General features: G+C 46.6%; 1 protein-coding gene across 1 annotated transcript in view; it reads right to left on the bottom strand.

Moving 5' to 3' along the window:
- LOC135821775 (leucine-rich repeat-containing protein 55-like) overlaps positions 1-27,103 on the bottom strand; it is a 54,871-nt gene that overhangs the window by 10,698 nt on the left and 17,070 nt on the right. The window contains exons 4-5 of the mRNA XM_065334772.1: positions 15,618-15,689; positions 3,841-3,912 (exon numbers count right to left, since the gene is read on the bottom strand). Of these exons, the coding sequence (XP_065190844.1) occupies positions 3,841-3,912; positions 15,618-15,689 (144 nt within the window). The remainder of the gene's footprint in view (positions 1-3,840; positions 3,913-15,617; positions 15,690-27,103) is intronic.

Below are 27,103 nucleotides of genomic sequence, written 5' to 3'. Positions count from 1 at the left end.
AAATTTCGAACTTGAAAGGCTCAGGTTCGGACATGTCCAAGAGTGTAGGAAAGCATATTTTTGTTTGATAGAATGACTCCTCCATTCTACTATACAGTCATACTACCGTAGTTCCCCAAAATAGTAGGCTGGGCTACCATTTTTTCAAACTCTTGTCCTAACCCGGACTTATAATTGAGGACGGTCTTGTATTCGAGGACGGTCTTTTCTTCTTTCAAACCAGTTTGACCCCGGTCTTCTATTTTTCGCCACACAGTTTTACCCCCGTTCTTCCATTTTCTTCTACACAGTTTGAGCACTGTCTTCTATTTCTCCCACAGTTTGAGCACGTTCGTAAGACTCATTTAGTAGGCCCGGTCTTTCAATAGGACACCTTTGCTAATAACCACTGCGGATATAACGACAATTTGCGAATAACGACATAAATTTCATGCCCAGAGCAAAGTCCTATCCAACTGTGACACATAATGAGACTTCAGGTATAACGACACTTCGCGGTGGTGACTGGATTGCCAGCAATATGAGAGGATGTGCATTCTGCGGCGGACCTCACCTAGACAAGAGCTGCACGAAATACGCAACAGTAGCACAGCGGAAAGAACAACTGATTGAACAGGAGCGTTGCTTTGTGTGTTTGCGCACAGGGCACCGGTCAACTCAGTGCAAGGCCACCCACAAGTGTAATGTGTGTTCTCGCATGGGTCACCATCATGTCACGATCTGCCCTGAATCTCAACAGAAATCTGGCAACAGTACCAACCTGGTAGCTGATCAACCTGTGGCTCACGAGGCACCAGCATCTAGCACAACAACGGCTAGTGCAGCATCAACCAGTGTCGTCATAGCTGCTGACACGGCAGTCCCTCAAACGCAGCCCACTGCTGCACTTCAGTCGTCTATCGCAAGTGGTGATGTTTACCTGCAAACAGCGAGAGTTCCGATTGGGAGTGCAGACGGCTCCACAGTCATGGCGACAGTTCTCTTCGATTCTGCCAGTCAGAGCTCTTATCTGACAGAAAAGTTGGCAGACACAATTCCAGCAGATGCGGCACGCTATGAGTGGCTCTCTTTATCTACCTTCGGTCATGCAAGGAAGACGCAACGGAAGGTCCGAGTTGCGGGTCTTGGTCTGCGATTGAAGGATGGCTCATCGAAACAAATCGAAGCCAGTGTGTTGCCACATATCACCAACACTATCTCTCAGCAGGGTATCCCAGCAGCGGATATCATGGCATTCCAAGAACTGAGTACAGACAACTTGGCGGACACTATCAACCTGCAAGAAGTCGACCGTCAGATAGACGTCTTGATCAGTACAGATTTACACTGGGAGTTTATGATAGGGAGCACCAGAAGACTTCCGTCAGGACTGCAGCTTCTGCCCACCACAGTCGGTTTTGTGGTGACTGGCTGAACACGTCACTCCAAGCCCTCAGCTGCACCGATAAGCAGCACAGCCGTGCCAGCTATCGTTTCTTTAACTGATGCAACTCCCGAGTCGTGCACCATTCCAGATCTGTGCGACTTAGACTGCATTGGCAACCAGGATTCAGCCGATCTGACGAACAACGACCTAGCCATGCAGCAATTCAACTCCACTGTAACGTTTGACGATCAGAGGTATGAAATCAGCTGGCCCTGGCAATCCAATGCCCATCTACTGCCAGACAACTTTGGTGTCGCACTTGGTCATTTCCGGTCTCTATCTAAGCGCCTAGCAGCCGAGCCGGAACTCAAGGTCAATACGGCAACATGATCCAACAGCAGCTACGGCAAGGCATGCTTCTCTACTTCATCCTTTGTTTTGTTTTTCTCTTTCCGCTGGGAGTGTCGTGACATTCAAGTGTACGAGTTAAGTGTGTAGTACTTGGTACGCACTGAGCTCTGTGTCTTTCTCTGGTCTCCATAATTATACTGCATGCATTCACGTTACACGCTTATAAGTTTGACCCTGAGTTCATGTCTACTATCCCGTGTCTCCTCTACTTCTGTTTGCTTCCACGTGGTACAGGGCTACGGTGTAGCACTGCACGTGTTCCATCAGCTTGAACTGTAACATAAATCGTACTCTAGTCCTGCTCACACTTCATTTATGTCACGTACCCGCTCGCGCGGTTCTTCTGCGCTCCACTGCGCAGTACGGTAGTATTCCACATTTTATTTCTCGTATCCTTTTCTGGCTGGCTGGGGCCTTTTGCTGTTTGTCCTTGGAGAAAAGGACTGGTCTTTGCTGTTAGTCCTTGGAGAAAAGGACTGGTCTTTCCACTGGTAGTTAGAATTCAGAAACCGTTTTTAGGACGCTCTTGAATTATGGTTTGGAACTAAAACACAATGTAGAAGTAACTATTGTCTCTTAAATCTCTGGTGTATCATATTAGGGACCTTTCGCATTTGCTACGAATCGAATGCGAAACGAAAGTTTGATTCGTCTCGTAATTAGGGGTGAAACGAACATCGAATTTTGAATACGAACGAACTCTCACACTAACGAACGAACTCGAACGAACATTCTCCATTACAGGTATGTATTTCATGGATGAATTTGTTTTGAAGACAGTCTGTCAGTATAGGCGTTCTCTCTACTTGGCTGGCCACAGTTCAGTATTGATGGTGTGATGCTAAACAAACACTGTGATCATGCATGTACATCTACATGTAAGCTAGCTCTAGAACCAGTGGCCAGAATCACTGAGAAAGCGAGAATGCTCAGTGACCGCATGATACACGTACACTGCCAGAACAGCAATAATTTTTCATCGCGCCCGCCTGCGCTGAATCACAGGGTTTTGCAGCTAGCTTAGCTGCAAAGTCCATCACCATCGTCCGGACGAGAGTTTTTTCTCATCGCTAGCTCAGGTCGTCAGAGCAGGAGAATGGTACTTCTTGAGGTGGGTACGAAGATTGCTCGTCGTCGCTCTGCTGTGTGATAGAACCTTTTTGAAATTGAGAAAAGGACTTCGTCTTTCCCGACCACTTTATCAAATTCCACTCTAACTCCGGACCGCGATGAAAGGCTCGAACGTTTTGACATGATTGCAACGAGTGAACGTTTGCTTTCAGGAACAGATGTCACAAGGCAAGCGACTCGAATCCTTTCACTACGAATACAAATCTACCTCAAACGAAGACAAAGCCGTGAAATAATTCCAGAAACTTTGTCCCGACGCTACACTCAACTCCTTCAACTTGCTTCAAGTGATCATCAAGGCAGACGCAGTCGATCAGCGTGCAAGCTCGCGATCTCCCAACCTCCGCGGCTTCTTTGTGATCTAGTCACAAGCGATCTTTATGCTTGCTTGCTGTGTTCGTTTATCAATCTTGCGATTTCGTTCGTTCGTTTCAAATTTTTCGAACGAATGTTCGAACTTTCGTTCGTTCGTTTCACCCCTACTCGTAATCGTTTCGTTGAAAACTGAATTCAGGTTTCGCAAGTCGTGAAGCAAATGTGCATGGCAACTACGAATACGGCCGGTAGCTTGGCGCACGGGTGTGTTCGCGCACACGTGAATGGATCATGGAACCAACGGGAAAAAATGTGTACCTGGCAAAACATGTGTACCTTGCAAAAAAATGTGTACCTGACGGATTCGGAGCGTGCCACGAATGAAGAGGCTTCCATTCGTGAAAACGAGCTCTTTGCTCAGCTCTTTGCTTCCAATACGGAGTTCTACCTGGAAAAGTCTTCCACAAGCGGCGTCAGATTCAGGTCATAAAGGGTGGGGGAGGGTACATGAGATCAATTAGCGAAATGCCAAATCCCGAAATCCCATTTGCCACATCTCAAAAGAACAGAACTACGCCAAAAACGCTTTTTTACGGTACATGCACAACATGACTTACAGCTTTTGTAATTTGGTTGTGGCGTTGAACAGTCCGGCAGGTAGGTGAAGAAGACGATTGTCTCTCAAATCTCTGGGAGAACAAAGTATAATTTTGATAGGATGTACATCACTTCCTGGAAGAATTTTGTATTACTTTATTACTTTATTTGGCGTTTAAGAGGAGAAAGACAACCTGTTACGAGTTATGACTAGGGATTATTATTATTTATACAATAGACACAAAGGCACACAATGAAAACCTTGGCAAATTAATTCCGTTGTGACTCAGAGTTTCATGGATGAACCAATTATCAGACAACGATAATAGAATAGGAGCCAGCGCTAAGTGGAGAGAGGTGTGATAATACGATAGCGAGAGGAGTAATCGCGTGAATGTATACAGGGACAGGCTATTTCAGAGGCAGATGCAGTAGGCTCAGGTCTAGCACTAACAAGTACGCGCTTAATTTCGCTCACACACCACACCCAAACACACACACACACATACTAACACGCACACACATAGTAACACCCACACACATACACACATACACGCACACACTAACACACACACACACACATACACACTAGGCAGCGGGACTGCCAGCTAGATTCACTTGACCTCGCGGGCAAAGTTACAGAGGTAGAACTGAACTTGTTTTCATGACGACACTTGGACACAAGCTCTGACCTCTTGTTGAGGGAGCGGGTCTTGTCGGCCCAGGCAATCTCTAGCTTCTCGGCCAGACACAGGTTGCAGCGCTTCGAGATGTTGGAGTATGGGGCGGCTCTCCTCACAACGGACCACCTGATACTGTAAGGTTTGTTTTCATCCTTCAGTCTCCAGATGGGTCTGGACAGTCTCGTTGAGGTCTCTTGCTTCTTGTGGCGAATAGTACTTCGAAGTATGTTGATGACCATTGAATCGTGTCTTCCGTTAATCCAGTGTACTCCTTCATGTCGCTGCCGGTTACATGTGCCCTGTACACAATGCTCGATGCTAGACAGTTTCCTTCCAAGGGGCAATCATTTTTGACATGGCAGTGGCAGGTTCTCACATCCTTGGTCTTATTCTGGTGGTCGCTGCGGAGGATACTATTGTTGTGTTGCTTGATGATGGTGGCGACATTTGGCCTGCAGCTGTAACTGAGCTTTAGCATGTTCCGGTTAAATATCTTGTATAATTTGCATCCTTTGTGGAAGTGCTTGCTGACGAGTTGCAGGAATCGCTGACCAATGTTTGTGGACACATTCGTACTGAACGGTGGGTTAAACCATGTGATATTCCGGTGTCTCTTCCTTTGTCTCTTCCTTTTCCCACTCTTCCGTTCCTGTGAGAACTGGACGGTCTCATTGTACCCGCTGTCTCTGAGCGCATTGTTGTACATTTGAAATGCGTCCTGGAATGTCTCTTGATCCGTTGATATGTCTGTTAGTCACCGGCTGATGGAAGAGGTCAAATTCTGGATGATGATCGGGGGGAGGTTGGATTTGTGATGGAAATACAGTAGCCGGTCATTGGGCTTCCGATATGGACGGTATTTGCCAGTGCGTAGGTCCAGCGTGATGTCTAGGAAGTCGACTGATGTCAGGTTTTCTGGATGGTAATTTTTAGTCCTAGGCTGTTGAAAACTTTGGTCATGTGCTTTCTGATCCTGTTCACTTCTGGTCCCGATACGTTCCGGAATACTGCCAGCCCATCGTTGCGGTAGAGTCCGATGTCACTGCCGATGTACACCTCGGATAGTTTGGCAAGGGCCAGCGTACCGACCAACTTACAGACTTTAGCACCGTCATAGCATCCCATCGTCACATCGAATACTCCGCTTCCCTTCTTCATCCACTCTTTCCCGAGGCCGAATAGCAGGGACTTCCGTGCATGGAGGATTGTTTCCTGGTCCTCCGAAGACACCGACGTGAAGCCTCTGGCAAACTCCAACGACGTTAATAGTAGTTCCTCCGAGATAGATGGGTAGAACTGCACGACATCAAAACATACAAAAACACAGTTTTGCTTTTCCTCCGGCCCCTCGAACCAGTCGATCACGGCGGGTGTGTTCTTCCAGTCAATTGTTGGCAGTATTATTATTATTATAGGCTTTTCCGCGTTGGCATCGCCAAGCAAGCTTGGCTAGCCTTCGCATAAGCTGCTCCTTAATGATGAGACGAAACAATGAATGCATGTATATACAATCTAGGACAGAACCAAATTTGAGGATATTTTTGAAGAAAGCTGCAAGTTGTATTGAGGTACACAATGTTGCAAACTCTACGAAAGTAAACTGCAAGAAATGTTTTGGGGTTGTTCTCATGATTATTGTAGTCACAGGTTGTGTTAATAGCATTAAAGGTTATGTTTTCACAGGTATATCGTTTACATTCCTATTCTTTTACAGGATAATATTTTCACAAAATATGTTAGTCAATGAGTTATGTTATAGTACACCGTACAGCCATGCAGCTGCCACAGGTGGAAGCAGTATTAGGCTTTGATGTATGCTTTTATCACATTGCTGCATAGGTCTTTCCAGTCTTGTCGTGACTGGGCGATGGCATGGAGGTTCTCAAGTTGCTCACGTTTCTTGAGTGACCCCCCATACGCTGCAGGTCCTGGTGCAGACTCAGTAGCAGAGTGGTACGTGGCCGGCCCCGCCAGGTGGCTGCAGATCTTGGGTTTTCGAAGTATGCTGCCATCATAAAGCGTGCTGGTACATCGTCATCTAGTCCCAGGACATGGCCAAAGAACCGCCACCTCGCTCTCACAATGGTTTTCCCTAGGGGCTGGGAGTTGGTGCGTGTATACAGCTCGATATTTTTGATGAATTGAGGGTACTTGATCCCCACGACTGTTTTGCAATCATAGCCAGCAATCGCATGTCATCACTTACATTCAAAATCAACATAATTTTGCGAATCGACCTTTTTTCAGCATCACTTTTCAACGAGGACGAAGCAAAGTCGGCCGAACGAAGCCCAGAGGAAGAAAATCACCCTGTCCACTTCACCATCGCCATACTGACATAGATACGAGACGAAACAACTAAAAAATCCACAAGAAAACTGATCGATCATCATCGCGCTGACTTTTGTCTGAGAATTTCTATCACGATCAAAAATGTACGAGGAGCACTCAAAATAAGCTACTCCTGTTTCAAGACACAAAAGTCGACTCTCCACTTTCAAACCAGGAACCAGACATACCAGTGGTCCTCTCCAGCTGCTCCACGAGCGCGGGAAATGTTCACCAAGGGGCGCAGAGCAGCATCCATTCCAGAAAAAGAGCTAAAATACGAGTGAGACTGCATGACTGAGTACATGAGTACATGCATGAGTACATGCAGAAAAAAGTCAATTTCAGTTTCTGCTCCAAACAGCAACCTGCTTCGACTAGCTACAAAGGACTGATCCCTGTCTCCATTCTGCCTGTACAATGTCCTTCATTACTTTTAAAATTGATTGTCCACCCAGCTTCGCGAAATCCCTTCTGGCACTCTCTTCAAATCCCAGATATCCCTGCTGTTGCAAAACTCCGTATGCTCGTGTAGCGACCACCCTGCCCATACACCTATTCACTAGTCCCTGCTCACCCAATTTTCCGATGATCACTCTTCCTCCTCTCTCACACCATTACCGTTTATTGGTCACTGGGTACCGTGAGAACAAAGTTTTGACAACCACGTTATGAATTTGCAGGAAAAAGCCCTATTTGAATAAGGTGACGAGCTGTCTTTGATGATGCTGTGCGGTCCATGTACCCCATCTTTTTCATAGCTACGGGAAGAAGGCTGCGTTTACACAAAGACAAAATGAAACGAAACGAAACGTAACGAAAACGGGCTGGTCTCGAATCGTTTTCAAATCTTTTACACGAGAACGGAAAATCGTTTTGAACCGTTTACACTAAAACGGAAAACGGGCGATCAGGCTAGAGTTAGCACGTGCTGGTTTGGCGCAAGGGCGGGAAGTAACACTTTAGTTGGAGTTGGTAATTGCTGGTGTTCGCAATGAATGGGTGTTTCCCGCTAGTTATATAGAGATAACAAAATTAATGTAAGTCCACAGCTGACTTCTTACGAATCTCATCCTCATCAGCTCCAGCACCTTCGCTGCCACCTGACTCCTCCTCGTCCGTTTTATCACCATCACCACCAGCCGTCTCATCGTCATCCGCCTCGTCGTCATCCGCCGACTCGTCATCACCCGCCTCGTCATCATCTGTATCTTCGTCATCCGCCGCATCATCACCCAACTCATATTCACCACCAGTCAGTCGTCTGGTACCATCTGTGTTCTCCTTCCTACGTCTGTCCCGTCCCACTGTCCTTAGTTCATCCCTGTCTCGAGATTGTGTTCCGTTTAGCTTCTGGCTTCTGTTCTCCTTCGATGCTCCACGTGGGCCTTGGCCATTTCTAGCATATACTAAGGTTGAATAATTTGCAGTCGACCTCCGTGGTCTCCGGACCGCGAAATTATCAATCATAATTTAAGAGTGGGTAGGACATCCTTCTTCACCATGAAGGCACGAGCTGTTGTGTAGACGAACCGGACACTAACATTACGAAAATTCGATTCTACAGCTGACTTAACTCGACGTTGCATGGTACGGGAAACAGCTTCACCCTTCCAAGGCAAACGAAGATACACCGGAGTGGCTTCGGAGGACACTTCCTTCGCTCCAACCAGTGTACTAACTACGACATATTTAGATATCACATATTCCGGGTACCCATTTAAACGAAACAAAGTGCGTAGCCGCTCCAGCTCCTCATCCAACTTTGAAGGCGAACATAATCGACGAGCACGATCCACTAGATTACGAACGAGATTAATTTTGTACGACCTCGGAGTAAACGAGTCCCAAACAATGTACAAGCCGGTGAACGTTGGTTTCCGGTACACTGATGTAATTACACCACCCATACCAGACTTCTCTACAAGAACGTCCAAGAAGGACAATTTACTAGCCGATTCAAACTCACAAGTAAACTTCAGTGACGGGTGCAGCTTATTCAATAATTCAAGAAACTCCTGCGCGTCGTTCCGAGACTGAAAGTAGGACCAACTATCGTCAACAAAACGACAATACACCGCAGACCATTTACATTTGGGGACCAATGATTCGCAGTAACCCACAGATATATTTGCAAGAACTGGACCCAACGGTGAACCCATCGCGACACCATCTATCTGACGATACATAACATTCTCAAACGAAAATTCAACGCCAGACGTAACCATATTCATAAGACGGCGAAAGTTTGTCTCTTCGATAGTAACAGGAGAACCTACATTACCACGGGACATAGCACCACAGCAAATATCAATCGTAAAATCCAAAGGTACGTTCGTGAAAAGACTCCCAACATCAAACGAGAACATAAAGAATGTCTCCGGGAATTCGTTATCATGCAAAAAGCCGGCAAACTCAAAACTATCCTTGACTGCATATATACTGTACATGTCGAGAACAGGCTGTAACAAACGACAAATCCACCTCGACACTTTGTACTGCGGTAAACCACACATGGACAAAATCGGACGAACTGGACAACCAGCCTTGTGAATTTTGGGTTAGCCATACATGCGCGGTTGCGCAGAACCAATTGGACTAAATGAATCCGACTCAGTCTGCGTGATCTGCTTCAGCAATACTAACTCTTTGAAATAGTTGCATAATTGTTCCTCTATTTTAGCCGTTTTTATCATGTGTCTCAATTGGCCCCATTACAGTAAACTTCGAACTATCGTTCAGAATGGTATGTGTCTTCGTGATGTAGTCATGCTTGTTTATAATGACGGTAGCCCTTCCTTTGTCAGGTTTGGTTATTACAATGTTGTTGTTACTCCGCAATTCTTTCCGTACTCTAAAATGTTCACGGGTTAGTGTAAAACATGTCATGTCATTGCTAGACTGGATGTATTGGTTCGCAATGTCAGCCAGAGAGGTTGCGCACACCGACGCTGATCTGTTTGTCTTCGGTAGTGATGAGGACAGGCGATCATAAAATACCTCAAAATCAGCCATAACCTCTTCTCGGTTAGTTTTAGGCGGCAAACCGAAACTCATACCTCGGCATAGCAGCTCTTTCTCAGCAGACGAAAGTGTATAGTCAGACAAATTGATAATGAATTATCACATCTTATTTACAACTTCGAGTGCCGGCAATGTGAGAGCCGGTATGTGGGTAGGACCCTCCAGCACCTGGAGGCACGGATCCACCAGCATGTACCTCTTCACGTTATGCCTGTGGAGGCACTGTCGTCAAGGCCTAGACGAGGTCGTCCCCCAAAGATTGGTACTGCGACTGGAGGTGCCTTTGGTACTGACATCAACATCGGCCTCGTCTGGATTGGCAGTAGCGGCAAGGAATGTCAGGTCGGTTTCATTGTCACGTACTTCCTCCGCGTCATCGAAATTGTCGCAGTTTGACTTTTGATATAAAACGGGGTATTTACTCACCAGCACTTGTACCAGAGGCAAGGAATCGGACATAGGCGATAGTCATCAGTAAAGGGTGACGGCAGAGTTATATTTTCTGTCATTGGAAGCTGGAATTTTTGAATTAGACGCAATTTCTTCGCTCATGTCGCTGCGATGGAAATTTCGACTCGCTGAGATCAGTCAGGCGTTGAAGCATGCACATTTCTCGTGCTTATGGCCATTCACTCAAGCCTCATCACTGTTTTACCTTAGCTGGGGTGAGAATGACTTCGTGGAACAAGTGACAGCGCTTGGAGAAACATCGAGGGGTCAGCAAACTAAATGCCTGCAACAGCGATAAAATTTGTCGCTCTGGCTGAGACACTCAGTACATGATTGTACCTGTAAGAGCCGTGTAGACTCTACACGTAGTGCTAGTGATGCACGCGCAGGTGCCGCACCATGGTATACCAGTGATGCTGAAAAAGAGGGCGCGTTGGATGTGATAGTACACTTACCTGCATGAGCTGTGACTACACAGCTAAAATAAATGGGCATGCCAAGGCTAAAAAAAGTTCATTTCAAGATCGAGTTGATTCCGCCGACGGTAATCAACCGACCTCGCAACGATCGTGTATTCTTACTAGGCTTCGTTGGTGGTGAGGTAGAAATCATCCAGAGCTAGCAGACGACAAGCCAAGCAGCTCTTGTCCTGTGGAGGAAGTCAAAGCGTTTGAGATGAGGCGCGACCAACTTTCAACCTTCCTTGAAATATTTCGGAACGATATTTTTGCGTCCATTGACATCAGCGACGACGAGGACTTTATCTCTGCATGAAAACTCTCAGTGCAACTGTCCTGGAACGTTACTCTGGTCTTCAGACTATCATTCTGTGTAATAAGTTTTGAATGGCTTAGCTTGTGGAGTTGACAGTAACAAATGACAAGTCACTAGTCAAACTGCGACAATTTCGATGACGCGGAGGAAGTAATTCCAAAGTATGTACTGGTTCTAGTAGTGTTGTTAGGGTGTATGAATTTGCTGTTGCCAACCATCTTGTTCAGAATAGTGATTGTCGTTCTAGTTATGCTGATGATTGCTTTTCTGTTTGGTCTCGTTCACGTAGTCAAAGGTATTTGCGTGTATTGGAGTCTATCTACATTTTTACCACCAAGCCGATTTTGTGTAGGCAGAAAAAGAATTTGCTTACTTTGAAATTGTTTTTGAATTTAGATCTGTAGTTCTCGTTTGTGGTTGCATGTTAACTTTCTAGTGGTGAATTTATCGCATCTGTTGTCGCCTGATATCGTTGAATGGTGTAATGTTTCTTTCAGCTCTAAGTTAGGGTCTAAATTATTACTTGCATTGTGCGTATATATATTGAGTTAAGAGCTATTGTTGATTTGCCAGTAATCCTCTGATGAGATTGCGACGAAAACGTTTAGGAACAAGCTTCTTTATTTACAAGAAAACAAGTTTTGCTTATGGTGTTTGTACTGAGTGCGCAGCTTACTCTATTTATTGCGTTGATTACATTTTTATCTCCACGGAAGCTTAATAAGTAAAACAATAAAAATTTATGATTTTAAATAGTTTTACTCGGTTAAGGAGCCAATTTAATAATTGTGGTAACAGAGGAGAGGACAACATGTTACGAGTTATGACAAACAGTCCACCAACGTGACCAGATCATATGCAGGCAGCGAGTGCGACAAAATGGCACAAAACTTACAAGGAGTACGGAGACATTCAGCAACCTGACACCTAGCTCGAACACTTCTCCAAGGCGCAAGCCAACAAATTTCGAACTTGAAAGGCTCAGGTTCGGACATGTCCAAGAGTGTAGGAAAGCATATTTTTGTTGGATAGAATGACTCCTCCATTCTTCTATACAGTCATACTACCGTATTTCCCCAAAATAGTAGGCTGGGCTACCATTTTTTCAAACTCTTGTCCTAACCCGGACTTATAATTGAGGACGGTCTTGTATTCGAGGACGGTCTTTTCTTCTTTCAAACCAGTTTGACCCCAGTCTTCTATTTTTCGCCACACAGTTTTACCCCCGTTCTTCCATTTTCTTCTACACAGTTTGAGCACTGTCTTCTATTTCCCCCACAGTTTGAGCACGTTCGTAAGACTCATTTAGTAGGCCCGGTCTTTCAATAGGACACCGTCTTGTATTTTTCAATCACCCCCTGCCCCGGGCTTGTATTCAAGGAAGGCGTTGTATACAAGGATGGTCGTACAGAAGCCTGCCACCTAGCTCGAACACTTCTCCAAGGCGAAAGCCAACCACGTTCCAACTTGGAAGGCTCAGGTTCGGAAAGGTCACAAGGGAAGGAAAGTATATTTTTGTAGGATAGAATGACTCCACACTCATTTATTCTATACAGTCATACTAACTTGTACACCCTTGAGAAATGCCTCAACTTCAAAACCTACGACAGTCAACTTTGCTAATAACCACTGCGGATATAACGACAATTTGCGAATAACGACATAAATTTCATGCCCAGAGCAAAGTCCTATCCAACTGTGACACATAATGAGACTTCAGGTATAAGGCCACACGTTTTTATTTCTATGTTTCTCGTCACCTGAAAATCTAAAAACGTATGCGAGAGGTGGAAAAAAATAAAAAAATGACCGAAAAATAAAAAAAAGTTCATTAGACCTTTGTTCACACTAAAATCTACCAATACACCATGCAAAACAGCATCCATAGTTAGCAACTACTAGTAGTACAGGTATGTGGTAGGAGCTTCTGTCACAATCTGTGCATGTGCAGCTAGATTGCGCACAAAATGCCATCCTTGCATCAAGTGTCGCGCAGGCCAGGCCACATTATGTACATGTTCTTGAGTGTGCTGGTCCTCACATGCACAGTCAGTGCAGCACAGTGTGTTTTCTTTTTTTCTTCCAGACTCCTGAATCGTATGCGCGCGGGTGACCAGAAACATAGAAATGAAAACGTGTGGCCTAACGACACTTCGCGGTGGTGACTGGATTGCCAGCAATATGAGAGGATGTGCATTCTGCGGCGGACCTCACCTAGACAAGAGCTGCACGAAATACGCAACAGTAGCACAGCGGAAAGAACAACTGATTGAACAGGAGCGTTGCTTTGTGTGTTTGCGCACAGGGCACCGGTCAACTCAGTGCAAGGCCACCCACAAGTGTAATGTGTGTTCTCGCATGGGTCACCATCATGTCACGATCTGCCCTGAATCTCAACAGAAATCTGGCAACAGTACCAACCTGGTAGCTGATCAACCTGTGGCTCACAAGGCACCAGCATCTAGCACAACAACGGCTAGTGCAGCATCAACCAGTGTCGTCATAGCTGCTGACACAGCAGCCCCTCAAACGCAGCCCACTGCTGCACTTCAGTCGTCTATCGCAAGTGGTGATGTGTACCTGCAAACAGCGAGAGTTCCGATTGAGAGTGCAGACGGCTCCACAGTCATGGCGACAGGTCTCTTCGATTCTGCCAGTCAGAGCTCTTATCTGACAGAAAAGTTGGCTGACACCATTCCAGCAGATGCGGCACGCTATGAGTGGCTCTCTTTATCTACCTTTGGTCATGCAAGGAAGACGCAACGGAAGGTCCGAGTTGCGGGTCTTGGTCTGCGATTGAAGGATGGCTCATCGAAACAAATCGAAGCCAGTGTGTTGCCACATATCACCAACACTATCTCTCAGCAGGGTATCCCAGCAGCGGATATCATGGCATTCCAAGAACTGGGTACAGACAACTTGGCGGACACTATCAACCTGCAAGAAGTCGACCGTCAGATAGACGTCTTGATCAGTACAGATTTCCACTGGGAGTTTATGATGGGGAGCACCAGAAGACTTCCGTCAGGACTGCAGCTTCTGCCCACCACAGTCGGTTTTGTAGTGACTGGCCGAACACGTCACTCCAAGCCCTCAGCTGCACCGATAAGCAGCACAGCCATGCCAGCTATAGTTTCTTTAAGTGATGCGACTCCCGAGTCGTGCACCATTCCAGATCTGTGCGACTTAGACTGCATTGGCAACCAGGATTCAGCCGATCTGACGAACAACGACCTAGCCATGCAGCAATTCAACTCCACTGTAACGTTTGACGGTCAGAGGTATGAAGTCAGCTGGCCCTGGCAATCCAATGCCCATCTACTGCCAGACAACTTTGGTGTCGCACTTGGTCATTTCCGGTCTCTATCTAAGCGCCTAGCAGGCCGAGCAGGAACTCAAGGTCAAATACGACAACATGATCCAACAGCAGCTACGGCAAGGCATGCTTCTCTACTTCATCCTTTGTTTTGTTTTTCTCTTTCCGCTGGGAGTGTCGTGACATTCAAGTGTACGAGTTAAGTGTGTAGTACTTGGTACGCACTGAGCTCTGTGTCTTTCTCTGGTCTCCATAATTATACTGCATGCATTCACGTTACACGCTTATAAGTTTGACCCTGAGTTCATGTCTACTATCCCGTGTCTCCTCTACTTCTGTTTGCTTCCACGTGGTACACGGCTACGGTGTAGCACTGCACGTGTTCCGTCAGCTTGAACTGTAACATAAATCGTACTCTAGTCCTGCTCACACTTCATTTATGTCACGTACCCGCTCGCGCGGTTCTTCTGCGCTCCGCTGCGCAGTACGGTAGTATTCCACATTTTATTTCTCGTATCCTTTTCTGGCTGGCTGGGGCCTTTTGCTGTTTGTCCTTGGAGAAAAGGACTGGTCTTTGCTGTTAGTCCTTGGAGAAAAGGACTGGTCTTTCCACTGGTAGTTAGAGTTCAGTAGCCGTTTTAGGACGCTCTTGAATTATGGTTTGGAACTAAAACACAACGTAGAAGTAACTATTGCGACTTAAATCTCTGGTGTATCACATTAGGGACCTTTCGCATTTGCTACGAATCGAATGCGAAACGAAAGTTTGATTCGTCTCGTAATCGTTTCGTTGAAAACTGAATTCAGGTTTCGCAAGTCGTGAAGCAAATGTGCATGGCGACTACGAATACGGCCGGTAGCTTGGCGTACGGGTGTGTTTGCGCACACGTGCATGGATCATGGAACCAAGGGAAAAAATGTGTACCTGGCAAAACATGTGTACCTTGCAAAAAATGTGTACCTGACGGATTCGGAGCGTGCCACGAATGAAGAGGCTTCCATTCGTGAAAACGAGCTCTTTGCTCAGCTCTTTGCTTCCAATACGGAGTTCTACCTGGAAAAGTCTTCCACAAGCTGCGTCAGATTCAGGTCATAAGGGGTGGGGGAGGGTACATGAGATCAATTAGCGAAATGCCAAATCCCGAAATCCCATTTGCCACATCTCAAAAGAACAGAACTACGCCAAAAACGCTTTTTACGGTACATGCACAACATGACTTACAGCTTTTGTAATTTGGTTGTGGCGTTGAACAGTCCGGCAGGTAGGTGAACAAGATGATTACCTCTCAAATCTCTGGGAGAACAAAGTATAATTTTGATAGGATGTACATCACTTCCTGGAAGAATTTCGTATTACTTTATTTGGCGTCTCAGAGGAGAAAGACAAACTGTTACGAGTTATGACTAAGGATTATTATTATTTATACAATAGACGCAAAGGCACACAATGAAAACCCTGGAAAATTAATTCCGTTGTGACTCAGAGTTTCATGGATGAACCAATTATCAGACAACGATAATAGAATAGGAGCCAGCGCTGGTATATGTAAGTGGAGAGAGGTGTGATAATACGATAGCGAGAGGAGTAATCGCGTGAATGTATACAGGGACAGGCTATTTCAGAGGCAGATGCAGTAGGCGCAGGTCTAGCTTAAACAAGTATGCGCTTAATCTCGCTCACACACCACACCCAAACACACACACATACTAACACGCACGCACATAGTAACACCCACACACATACACACATACACGCACACACTAACACACACACACACACACATACACCCACCCACATCACCCTAACTTGCACACGGGCGCACGCACACACATATACCCACCCACCCACAACACCCCAACTCGCACACGAACAAACACACGCACAAACGCATATACACACACCTATAGACACATGTCCACACGCATAAACAGGCATCTGTGTTCGTATGACAAATCTAAGCGCACACAAACTCCTGCAATCACGCGTCAAAAACCCGCAGCGGTCATAGCTGTCTATGTTATAGGGGTGGCCAGCAGAAACATTCACGCAATTACTCCTCTCCCTATCGTATTATCACACCTCTCTCCACTTACATATACCAGCGTTGCCTCCTATTCCATTATCATTGTCTGATGATTGGTTCAGCCATGAAACTCTGAGTCACAACAGAATTAATTTGCCAAGGTTTTCATTGTGTGCCTTTGTGTACGCCGCTCTGCCAGAATCAAGCATTGAGCACTCTTGCAGAACCAAAGCATATTGCCAAAAGAGAAAGATTATTTTTTCAAAAGTCGGCACTCAAAGAAAGTCTAAACTCGGATATGGAGCCAGTAATAAAATGTAAAAAAAGAGAAGAAACACATGAGAACGAGTTATGCAGCAACTGCCCACGACGGTAACGAGATGATTAATAGTCAAAAAGTGCTATAATAGGGCACAAAACTGACAGGCTACTGAGACATTCAGCGACCCGATACCTAGCTCTAACACATCTCCAGCGCGCAAACCAACAGCCTTCCAACTTCGAAGGTTCATGGTTACATAGGACCAAAGAGGGGAAGGTGAGGGCAGCGAAAATGTGCGAGACATATTCCGGGCTCAGATTTGTAATGGGTGAGCTTGTCAGGAGTAGGGCACTTCTTGTACTGGATGTGAGAGTCTCGCTTGTGCTTTAACTGAATTCTTAGTGCCGGAGTGAGCCACGAGGGATTACTGGGTGACAGGGAAGATATATCTCGGCGTATGCAGCTGGCCACAGGTGAGTTTCAAAGGCTTTGGCCACTGTGGGTGAGAGGCTCGCAGGTGAGAGAGACCATACGTGTCAAGCTATACAATGCAGTAATCACACCAATACTCCTGTAAAATTGCTCAACATGGTGAGTCCCAAGCAATGTCATCAATCGATTAGAAGTATTCCACAGACGTCACATGGCCAGCAATCGAGGACATCTGGGAGTTGTAATTTTTGTGCTCCTCTGAGGTGTGATTTTTGGCGTGCTGGGCCAAGCACAAGGAAGCCAGCCACCTGTCAAAAAACTGAAGAAAACGGTTGTTGTTTGATCCTTTGGTGTAATCTTTGTAGCTAGTCGAAGCAAGTTGCTGTTTGGAGCAGAAACTGAAATTGACTTTTTTCTGCATGTACTCATGCATGTACTCATGTACTCAGTCATGCAGTCTCACTCGTATTTTAGCTCTTTTTCTGGAATGGATGCTGCTCTGCGCCCCTTGGTGAACATTTCCCGCGCTCGTGGAGCAGCTGGAGAGGACCACTGGTATGTCTGGTTCCTGGTTTGAAAGTGGAGAGTCGACTTTTGTGTCTTGAAACAGGATTAGCTTATTTTGAGTGCTCCTCGTACATTTTTGATCGTGATAGAAATTCTCAGACCAAAGTCAGCGCGATGATGACCGATCAGTTTTCTTGTGGATTTTTTAGTTGTTTCGTCTCGTATCTATGTCAGTATGGTGATGGTGAAGTGGAGAGGGTGGTTTTCTTCCTCTGGGCTTCGTTTGGCCGACTTTGCTTCGTCCTCGTTGAAAAGTGATGCTGAAAAAAAGGTCGATTCGCAAAATTATGTTGATTTTGAATGTAAGTGATGACATGCGATTGCTGGCTATGATTGCAAAACAGTCGTGGGGATCAAGTACCCTCAATTCATCAAAAATATCGAGCTGTATAACCGCACCAACTCCCAGCCCCTAGGGAAACCCATTGTGAGAGCGAGGTGGCGGTTCTTTGGCCATGTCCTGAGACTAGATGACGATGTACCAGCACGCTTTATGATGGCAGCATACTTCGAAAACCGAAGATCTGCAGCCACCTGGCGGGGCCGGCCACGTACCACTCTGCCACTGAGTCTGCACCAGGACCTGCAGCGTAGGGGGGGGGGGGGGTCACTCAAGAAACGTGAGCAACTCGAGAACCTCCATGCCATCGCCCAGTCACGACAAGACTGGAAAGACCTATGCAGCAATGTGATAAAAGCATACATCAAAGCCTAATACTGCTTCCACGTGTGGCAGCTGCATGGCTGTACGGTGTACTATAACATAACTCATTGACTAACATATTTTGTGAAAATATTATCCTGTAAAAGAATAGGAATGTAAACGATATACCTGTGAAAACACAACCTTTAATGCTACTAACACAACCTGTGACTACAATAATCATGAGAACAACCCCAAAACATTTCTTGCAGTTTACTTTCGTAGAGTTTGCAACATTGTGTTCCTCAATACAACTTGCAGCTTTCTTCAAAAATATCCTCAACCTTGGTTCTGCCCTAGATTGTATATACATGCATTCATTGTTTCGTCTCATCATTATGGAGCAGCTTATGCGAAGGCTAGCCAAGCTTGCTTGGCGATGCCAACGCGGAAAAGCCTATAATAATAATAATAATAATAATACGAAGTAGTGGTTGCGACCTCGGCGATGATTTGTAAGAAAAGGGTTTGCTCCCCACACCGGAGCTCGCGCTATTCCGCCGACTTTACTTGACACTTGACTGACTCACGACTGCCATCCAGAGCACACGAGAAGTCCATCGAACCTTCGACTCGGCAAACCTGCAAGAAAGCACCACTCCCTGCTCAAAACACAGTGTTTCGGGGAATTCACCCCTCATCAGTTGAGCTTGAGTAGGCTGAGGAAGATTGTGCCTGAAGAGCACCACTTATATAGTGCTCTCCAGGCTTGACCATCACCAGGGATACAAACTTACAGAGACGCTCCGTTTTCAGCGCGACAATTACCTCGTGAGCACCAGATAGCAGCGGGGAGTCAGTGTCGCTCCTGGACGGTGAGACAGACGTCGAGGACCCTCGGTCATTCGCAACGCTGTCACCTCCAAACCAACTAGTCGCAAGCCCGCGCTGGGCACAACAGTACGAAGTAGTGGTTGCGACCTCGGCGATGATTTGTAAGAAAAGGGTTTGCTCCCCACACCGGAGCTCGCGCTATTCCGCCGACTTTACTTGACACTTGACTGACTCACGACTGCCATCCAGAGCACACGAGAAGTCCATCGAACCTTCGACTCGGCAAACCTGCAAGAAAGCACCACTCCCTGCTCAATACACAGTGTTTCGGGGAATTCACCCCTCATCAGGCACAATCTTCCTCAGCCTACTCAAGCTCAACTGATGAGGGGTGAATTCCCCGAAACACTGTGTATTGAGCAGGGAGTGGTGCTTTCTTGCAGGTTTGCCGAGTCGAAGGTTCGATGGACTTCTCGTGTGCTCTGGATGGCAGTCGTGAGTCAGTCAAGTGTCAAGTAAAGTCGGCGGAATAGCGCGAGCTCCGGTGTGGGGAGCAAACCCTTTTCTTACAAATCATCGCCGAGGTCGCAACCACTACTTCGTACTGTTGTGCCCAGCGCGGGCTTGCGACTAGTTGGTTTGGAGGTGACAGCGTTGCGAATGACCGAGGGTCCTCGACGTCTGTCTCACCGTCCAGGAGCGACACTGACTCACGCTGCTATCTGGTGCTCACGAGGTGTTTGTCGCGCTGAAAACGGAGCGTCTCTGTAAGTTTGTATCCCTGGTGATGGTCGTGCCTGGAGAGCACTATATAAGTGGTGCTGTTCAGGCACAATCTTCCTCAGCCTACTCAAGCTCAACTGATGAGGGGTGAACTCCCCGAAACACTGTGTATTGAGCAGGGAGTGGTGCATTCTTGCAGGTCTGCCGAGTCGAAGGTTCGATGGACTTCTCGTGTGCTCTGGATGGCAGTCGTGAGTCAGTCAAGTGTCAAGTAAAGTCGGCGGAATAGCGCGAGCTCCGGTGTGGGGAGCAAACCCTTTTCTTACAAATCATCGCCGAGGTCGCAACCACTACTTCGTACTGTTGTGCCCAGCGCGGGCTTGCGACTAGTTGGTTTGGAGGTGACAGCGTTGCGAATGACCGAGGGTCCTCGACGTCTGTCTCACCGTCCAGGAGCGACACTGACTCACGCTGCTATCTGGTGCTCACGAGGTGTTTGTCGCGCTGAAAACGGAGCGTCTCTGTAAGTTTGTATCCCTGGTGATGGTCGTGCCTGGAGAGCACTATATAAGTGGTGCTCTTCAGGCACAATCTTCCTCAGCCTACTCAAGCTCAACTGATGAGGGGTGAATTCCCCGAAACACTGTGTATTGAGCAGGGAGTGGTGCTTTCTTGCAGGTTTGCCGAGTCGAAGGTTCGATGGACTTCTCGTGTGCTCTGGATGGCAGTCGTGAGTCAGTCAAGTGTCAAGTAAAGTCGGCGGAATAGCGCGAGCTCCGGTGTGGGGAGCAAACCCTTTTCTTAATAATAATAATAATAGGAATGGGTTTGCTCCCACACTGGAGCTCGCGCTATTCCGCCGACGACTTGACACTTGACTGACTCACGACTGCCATCCAGAGAACACGAGAAGTCCATCGAACCTTCGACTCGGCAAACCTGCAAGAAAGCACCACTCCCTGCTCAATACACATTGTTTCGGGGAGTTCACCCCTCATCAGTTGAGCTTGAGTAGGCTGAGGAAGATTGTGCCTGAAGAGCACCACTTATATAGTGCTGTCCAGGCACAAACATCACCAGGGATACAAACTTACAGAGACACTCCGTTTCCAGCGCGACAAACACCTCGTGAACACCAGATAGCAGCGTGAGTCAGTTATCGCTCCTGGACGGTGAGAACAGACGAAGAGGACCCTCGGTCATTCACAACGCTGTCACCTCCAAACCACCTAGTCGCACGCCCGCGCTGGGCACAACAGTACGAAATAGAGGTTGCGACTTCGGCGATGATTTTGTTTAGGAATGGGTTTGCTCCCACACTGGAGCTCGCGCTATTCCGCCGACGACTTGACACTTGACTGACTCACGACTGCCATCCAGAGAACACGAGAAGTCCATCGAACCCTCGGCAAACCTGCAAGAAAGCACCACTCCCTGCTCAATACACAGTGTTTCGGGGAATTCACCCCTCATCAGTTGAGCTTGAGTAGGCTGAGGAAGATTGTGCCTGAAGAGCACCACTTATATAGTGCTGTCCAGGCACAAACATCACCAGGGATACAAACTTACAGAGACACTCCGTTTCCAGCGCGACAAACACCTCGTGAACACCAGATAGCAGCGTGAGTCAGTGTGGGAGCAAACCCATTCCTAAACAAAATCATCGCCGAAGTCGCAACCTCTATTTCGTACTGTTGTGCCCAGCGCGGGCGTGCGACTAGGTGGTTTGGAGGTGACAGCGTTGTGAATGACCGAGGGTCCTCTTCGTCTGTTCTCACCGTCCAGGAGCGATAACTGACTCACGCTGCTATCTGGTGTTCACGAGGTGTTTGTCGCGCTGGAAACGGAGTGTCTCTGTAAGTTTGTATCCCTGGTGATGTTTGTGCCTGGACAGCACTATATAAGTGGTGCTCTTCAGGCACAATCTTCCTCAGCCTACTCAAGCTCAACTGATGAGGGGTGAACTCCCCGAAACACTGTGTATTGAGCAGGGAGTGGTGCTTTCTTGCAGGTTTGCCGAGTCGAAGGTTCGATGGACTTCTCGTGTTCTCTGGATGGCAGTCGTGAGTCAGTCAAGTGTCAAGTCGTCGGCGGAATAGCGCGAGCTCCAGTGTGGGAGCAAACCCATTCCTAAACAAAATCATCGCCGAAGTCGCAACCTCTATTTCGTAATAATAATAATAATAATTCAAAGGATCAGTCGGGGAAGTGAACTGCCTGAAAAGAGAAAAAAAACGCCAGACCCACCAGGACTCGAACCTGGGACCCTGCTTGTCATGAGCAATGCTCTAACCACTGAGCTATGGGACCAGGCTGAACCCAGAAGGCGCTGACAAGTTTTTCACTCCAAAGGCAGCTCACAACACGTGCCACACATACTGATGGCACTTGGGTCTTTTTCCCTCCCCGAGGGGACCAACCACGGTCAGTTTCTGGAAACTACCAGAGGTGAATGAAAGTCATTAAATTTGGAAAGGATTGGGAGAACTTCTAAAAGACCCAAGTGCCATCAGTATGTGTGGCACGTGTTGTGAGCTGCCGTTGGAATGAAAAACTTGTCAGCGCCTTCTGGGTTCAGCCTGGTCCCATAGCTCAGTGGTTAGAGCATTGCTCATGACAAGCAGGGTCCCAGGTTCGAGTCCTGGTGGGTCTGGCGTTTTTTTCTCTTTTCAGGCAGTTCACTTCCCCGACTGATCCTTTGAATTAGAAGTTCTCCCAATCCTTTCCAAATTTAATCACTTTCTTTCACCTCTGGTAGTTTCCAGAAACTGACCGTGGTTGGTCCCCTGGGGGAGGGAAAAAGACCCAAGTGCCATCAGTATGTGTGGCACGTGTTGTGAGCTGCCTTTGGAGTGAAAAACTTGTCAGCGCCTTCTGGGTTCAGCCTGGTCCCATAGCTTAGTGGTTAGAGCATTGCTCATGACAAGCAGGGTCCCAGGTTCGAGTCCTGGTGGGTCTGGCGTTTTTTTCTCTTTTCAGGCAGTTCACTTCCCCGACTGATCCTTTGAATTAGAAGTTCTCCCAATCCTTTCCAAATAATAATAATAATGTAAATAGGCGTCGAGGCGACAAAATTCGAGCTCACCACTGAGTTTACATGGTGAACAGATCCGTTTGGCGCGATCCACGAGATTCTTTACTAAGTTGATTTTAAAATAAGATGAACAGTACGAGTCATAGGAAATGTATTGTCCAGTGAATGTCGGTTTATGATACACCGATGTTACGCTACCAAATTCGGTTTTCTCAACAAGTACGTCGAGGAAGGATAACTTGCTTGACTGTTCGTGCTCACATGTGAAGCGGAGGGAAGGGTGAAGGCTGTTGAGAGCACGAAGACACACGTGGCGTCTTCAATGGAATCAAAGTATGTGAAAGAGTCATCAACGAAACGGAAATACAGACTCGGCCATAGAGACGCATCAATCTTACACTCACAGTAACCGACAAAGACATTAGCTAACACGGGACCCAACGGAGAGCCCATGGCTACTCCATCTATCTGCTTATACATCACGTCATTGAACGAAAACTCGACGCCAGTTGTGACTAACAACATCAAACGTCGAAAAGCACATTCAGGTAGCCACGGAGTGTCAACTTCGTCAACACGGTACAACACATCCGCGCAAATATCAATTGTCTCCTCCAGCGGTACGTTTGTGAACAAACTCACTACATCAAACGAACACATATGTGAGTGAGTTGGAACAGGTCGGACCCGTAGCTTCTCTACGAAATCGAAACTATCTTTAACAGTGTGCTACCTCCGCCAACACAGGACCTAGTGTCTCACTCGACAAGTCCACCATTGGCTCCCGTGGCCATGACCAAGTCACTCCCTCCACCAGCGGAGGTGGATGTGGCTTTGGCGACGCCACGTGTGTTGCATGCAGACACGTTTGCATCAGCATCGCGTGCTGCATCACCGGCAGAGACGACAACAATACCTACCTCAATATCAACGAGACCCAGAAGAACAACTGCTAATTACACCATGACCTATTTCAGCACGGAAGTACCGAGCCAACGGAATACACACCAGGAACGTGAGACGAGAGATGGGAGGAGACTGGACCGGATTGCTCCGAGGCAGGACGTCGTTGAGGAGGATTCGACCAGTGAGTCCAGTGATTCCGGTGAGTGTGAGAGCGAGAATGATTGTGTGAGTAAGAGTGGGTGCGAGCGTGTGTTTTCTAGTAGGAAGTCATCAGTGTATAAGCATCTTGCTTCTCGTCCCGATTGCTGCAAGGTTTATTCTGATTCTTCTTTTTCTGTTTTGTGCCGTGCTCGTCATGGGTATAAGTTGCAGTTGAGTGTGTTAGAAGCTGTTTGTCAACGTATTCATAAGCCTAATCTGTGTGTCCAGAAGGACAGCGTTATTCGTTTGAAATTGTTTTAGTAGCAGCTTGTTCTGTCTGTTTGGCTCTGGTTGGCCATGGTGTCATATCTTGTGTCACAGTATACTAGTAGTCCTTACAATTTCGTTAAGTGCTTTCGCAGTTTTTCCTGTTATTACCTTAGTGCTAGGATTATCATTTTCATAGGTGTTGTTTCTTCTCACTCCATTTCTCTTTATTAGTATCTTTCTGGATTGTTTTTCATTAGTACAACGTAGCTTCCTGAGGAGTGTTGTGCGAAACCTAGTTCGAAGTACAATTTTTTTGTTCATCATTTCTTCCATATCAAATTTTTTCTTTCTTCCATGTTCTTCACTGCCTTCGTATCCACTCGTTTTTTTTGAATACAATAAAAGCCTTTGTGAAAATGTCGGTTCAGCTCATTATGTTGATCGGAATTCTAAAAAAAAAAATAATAATAATAATAATGTAAAAGAGAAAAGGACATATGGATACGAGTTTAGAGTAACTCTCCATCACTGTAACATGATACTATATACAGTCAGCAAGTGCAATAACTAGGCACAAAACTGACAGAGTACTGAGACATTCGACGTCCTGACACCTAACTTTAACACATCTCCGTAGCGCTAACCGACAGCCTTCCAACTTGGAAGGTTCAAGGTTATGGAAAGACCAAAGAGGGGAAGGCAAGCGCAACGAAAACGAGCAAAAGCTACAGTCCCAACGGAACAAAGAATGTCGATTGTTACTGGACGATGACGAGACCAGTACGATATTTGACAAAGCGGTCTAACTGCAATTCGAAGCAGCAAAGCAGCACACCACCCAACCCTTTCTTTACTTATCTTTGATAATAATGACCCACCCAAGTTGGGTGGTGTGCTGCTTTTCTGCTTCGAATTGTAGTTAGACCGCTTTGTCAAATATTTGGTCTTTGGTCTTTCCATAACCTTGAACCTTCCAAGTTGGAAGGCTGTCGGTTAGCGCTACGGAGATGTGTTAAAGTTAGGTGTCAGGACGTCGAATGTCTCAGTACTCTGTCAGTTTTGTGCCTAGTTATTGCACTTTCTGACTGTATATAGTATCTTGTTACAGTGATGGAGAGTTACTCTAAACTCGTATCCATATGTCCTTTTCTCTTTTACATTTAGTTATGGCTCAACATCCGAGTTTCAAATTGCACACCTGATGAGCCGTCACGAACCATACGGCGAAACGTACGTCGTGTGAAACAACTTGTTTTGTATTCAACTAGTCCATCACAATGTCATGCATGAGGAGTACTGTAGGAGTTTGGCTTTCGGCTTGTACAATTCGTTTTCGCAAAGCTTCCCTTTCTTTACTTATCTTTGATAATAATGACCCACCCAAGTTGGGTGGTGTGCTGCTTTGCTGCTTCGAATTGTAGTTAGACCGCTTTGTCAAATATCGTACTGGTCTCGTCATCGTCCAGTAACAATCGACATTCTTTGTTCCGTTGGGACTGTAGCTTTTGCTCGTTTTCGTTGCGCTTGCCTTCCCCTCTTTGGTCTTTCCATAACCTTGAACCTTCCAAGTTGGAAGGCTGTCGGTTAGCGCTATGGAGATGTGTTAAAGTTAGGTGTCAGGACGTCGAATGTCTCAGTACTCTGTCAGTTTTGTGCCTAGTTATTGCACTTTCTGACTGTATATAGTATCATGTCACAGTGATGGAGAGTTACTCTAAACTCGTATCCATATGTCCTTTTCTCTTTTACATTTAGTTATGGCTCAACATCTGAGTTTCAAATAATAATAATCCACACAATTCAGTCGACACTTTTTCTATCAAACGTTTTCTGCGCGCATGCGTACATCTACACTGGACGCAGACAACGGCGTTCCAGTATCGGACTGCACAGCACATTTTTGTAGATGATGTTTTTTGTCACGACGAGGACCAAGAAACCTGCTAGAACTTTTTAACAACCCTAAACGGACTACATCCTGCATTAAAATTCACTGCAGAAGGTGAACGGGACGGTTTGATATCCTTCTTAGATGTCAATATTACCCGCAACAACGACACCAAGAGTTTAGACATGACGGTTTACAGAAAACCCACCTTTACTGGCTTGTATATTCCATGGGGAAGCTACACACCAACTAAATCCAAAGTTCACCTTGTCAAAGCACTAGTCTATCGTGCCCATCGAATCTGCTCTCCTCACCTTCTTCAAAAAGAACTGAGGCGGCTCACATCAATTTTGACAAACAATGGATACCCCTCGTCACTACTAACAAAACTTATTAATAACAAATCAATCACGCAGGATCCGAAACCATTTGGACCGGACAGGTGCCCCGTGGTACTACGCTTACCCTGGGTGGGTGCTGGTTCTGCGCGCGTCGAGAAGGAGGTGCGCAACATTGTCTGTTCGTCTTACCCGTGCGTGAAATTGTATTTAGTATTTGGAACGACGCGTGCGTTCAGTGTGAAGAAGGACGTTCTACCTACCCTTAGTAGAAGCAACCTTATCTATTTTTTCAGTGCCGAGAATGTGAAGATCGGTACGTAGGTAGAACCCTTCAACACCTGGGCGCACGCATCCGTCAACATGTGCCGTTAGGTCTTGTCCCTGTTGACGCTCGTGGTACTCGTCCTCGTCGTGGCCGTCCTCCAAAATGTGCTGTGCAGTCCGATACTGGAACACCTTTTTCTGCGTCCAGTGTAGATGTACGCATGCGCGCCTCCGCCTCGACGGGCGGGGAGCTTGGCCCATCTCGGACAAGCGTGAGGAAGCGAGGGAGACCGTCTCGAAAACCACCCAATGTGACACTGGAGCTCATAGACACCGAAAGAGTTACTAGAAGCAAGGTGAAGAGACGGAGTACTGGGGA

Source organism: Sycon ciliatum, chromosome 7 (genome assembly GCF_964019385.1).
Source record: "Sycon ciliatum chromosome 7, ocSycCili1.1, whole genome shotgun sequence".
Lineage (NCBI taxonomy): Eukaryota > Metazoa > Porifera > Calcarea > Leucosolenida > Sycettidae > Sycon > Sycon ciliatum.
Note: the sequence above shows the minus strand (reverse complement) of the source record. Positions and strands in the feature narration are given on the sequence as shown.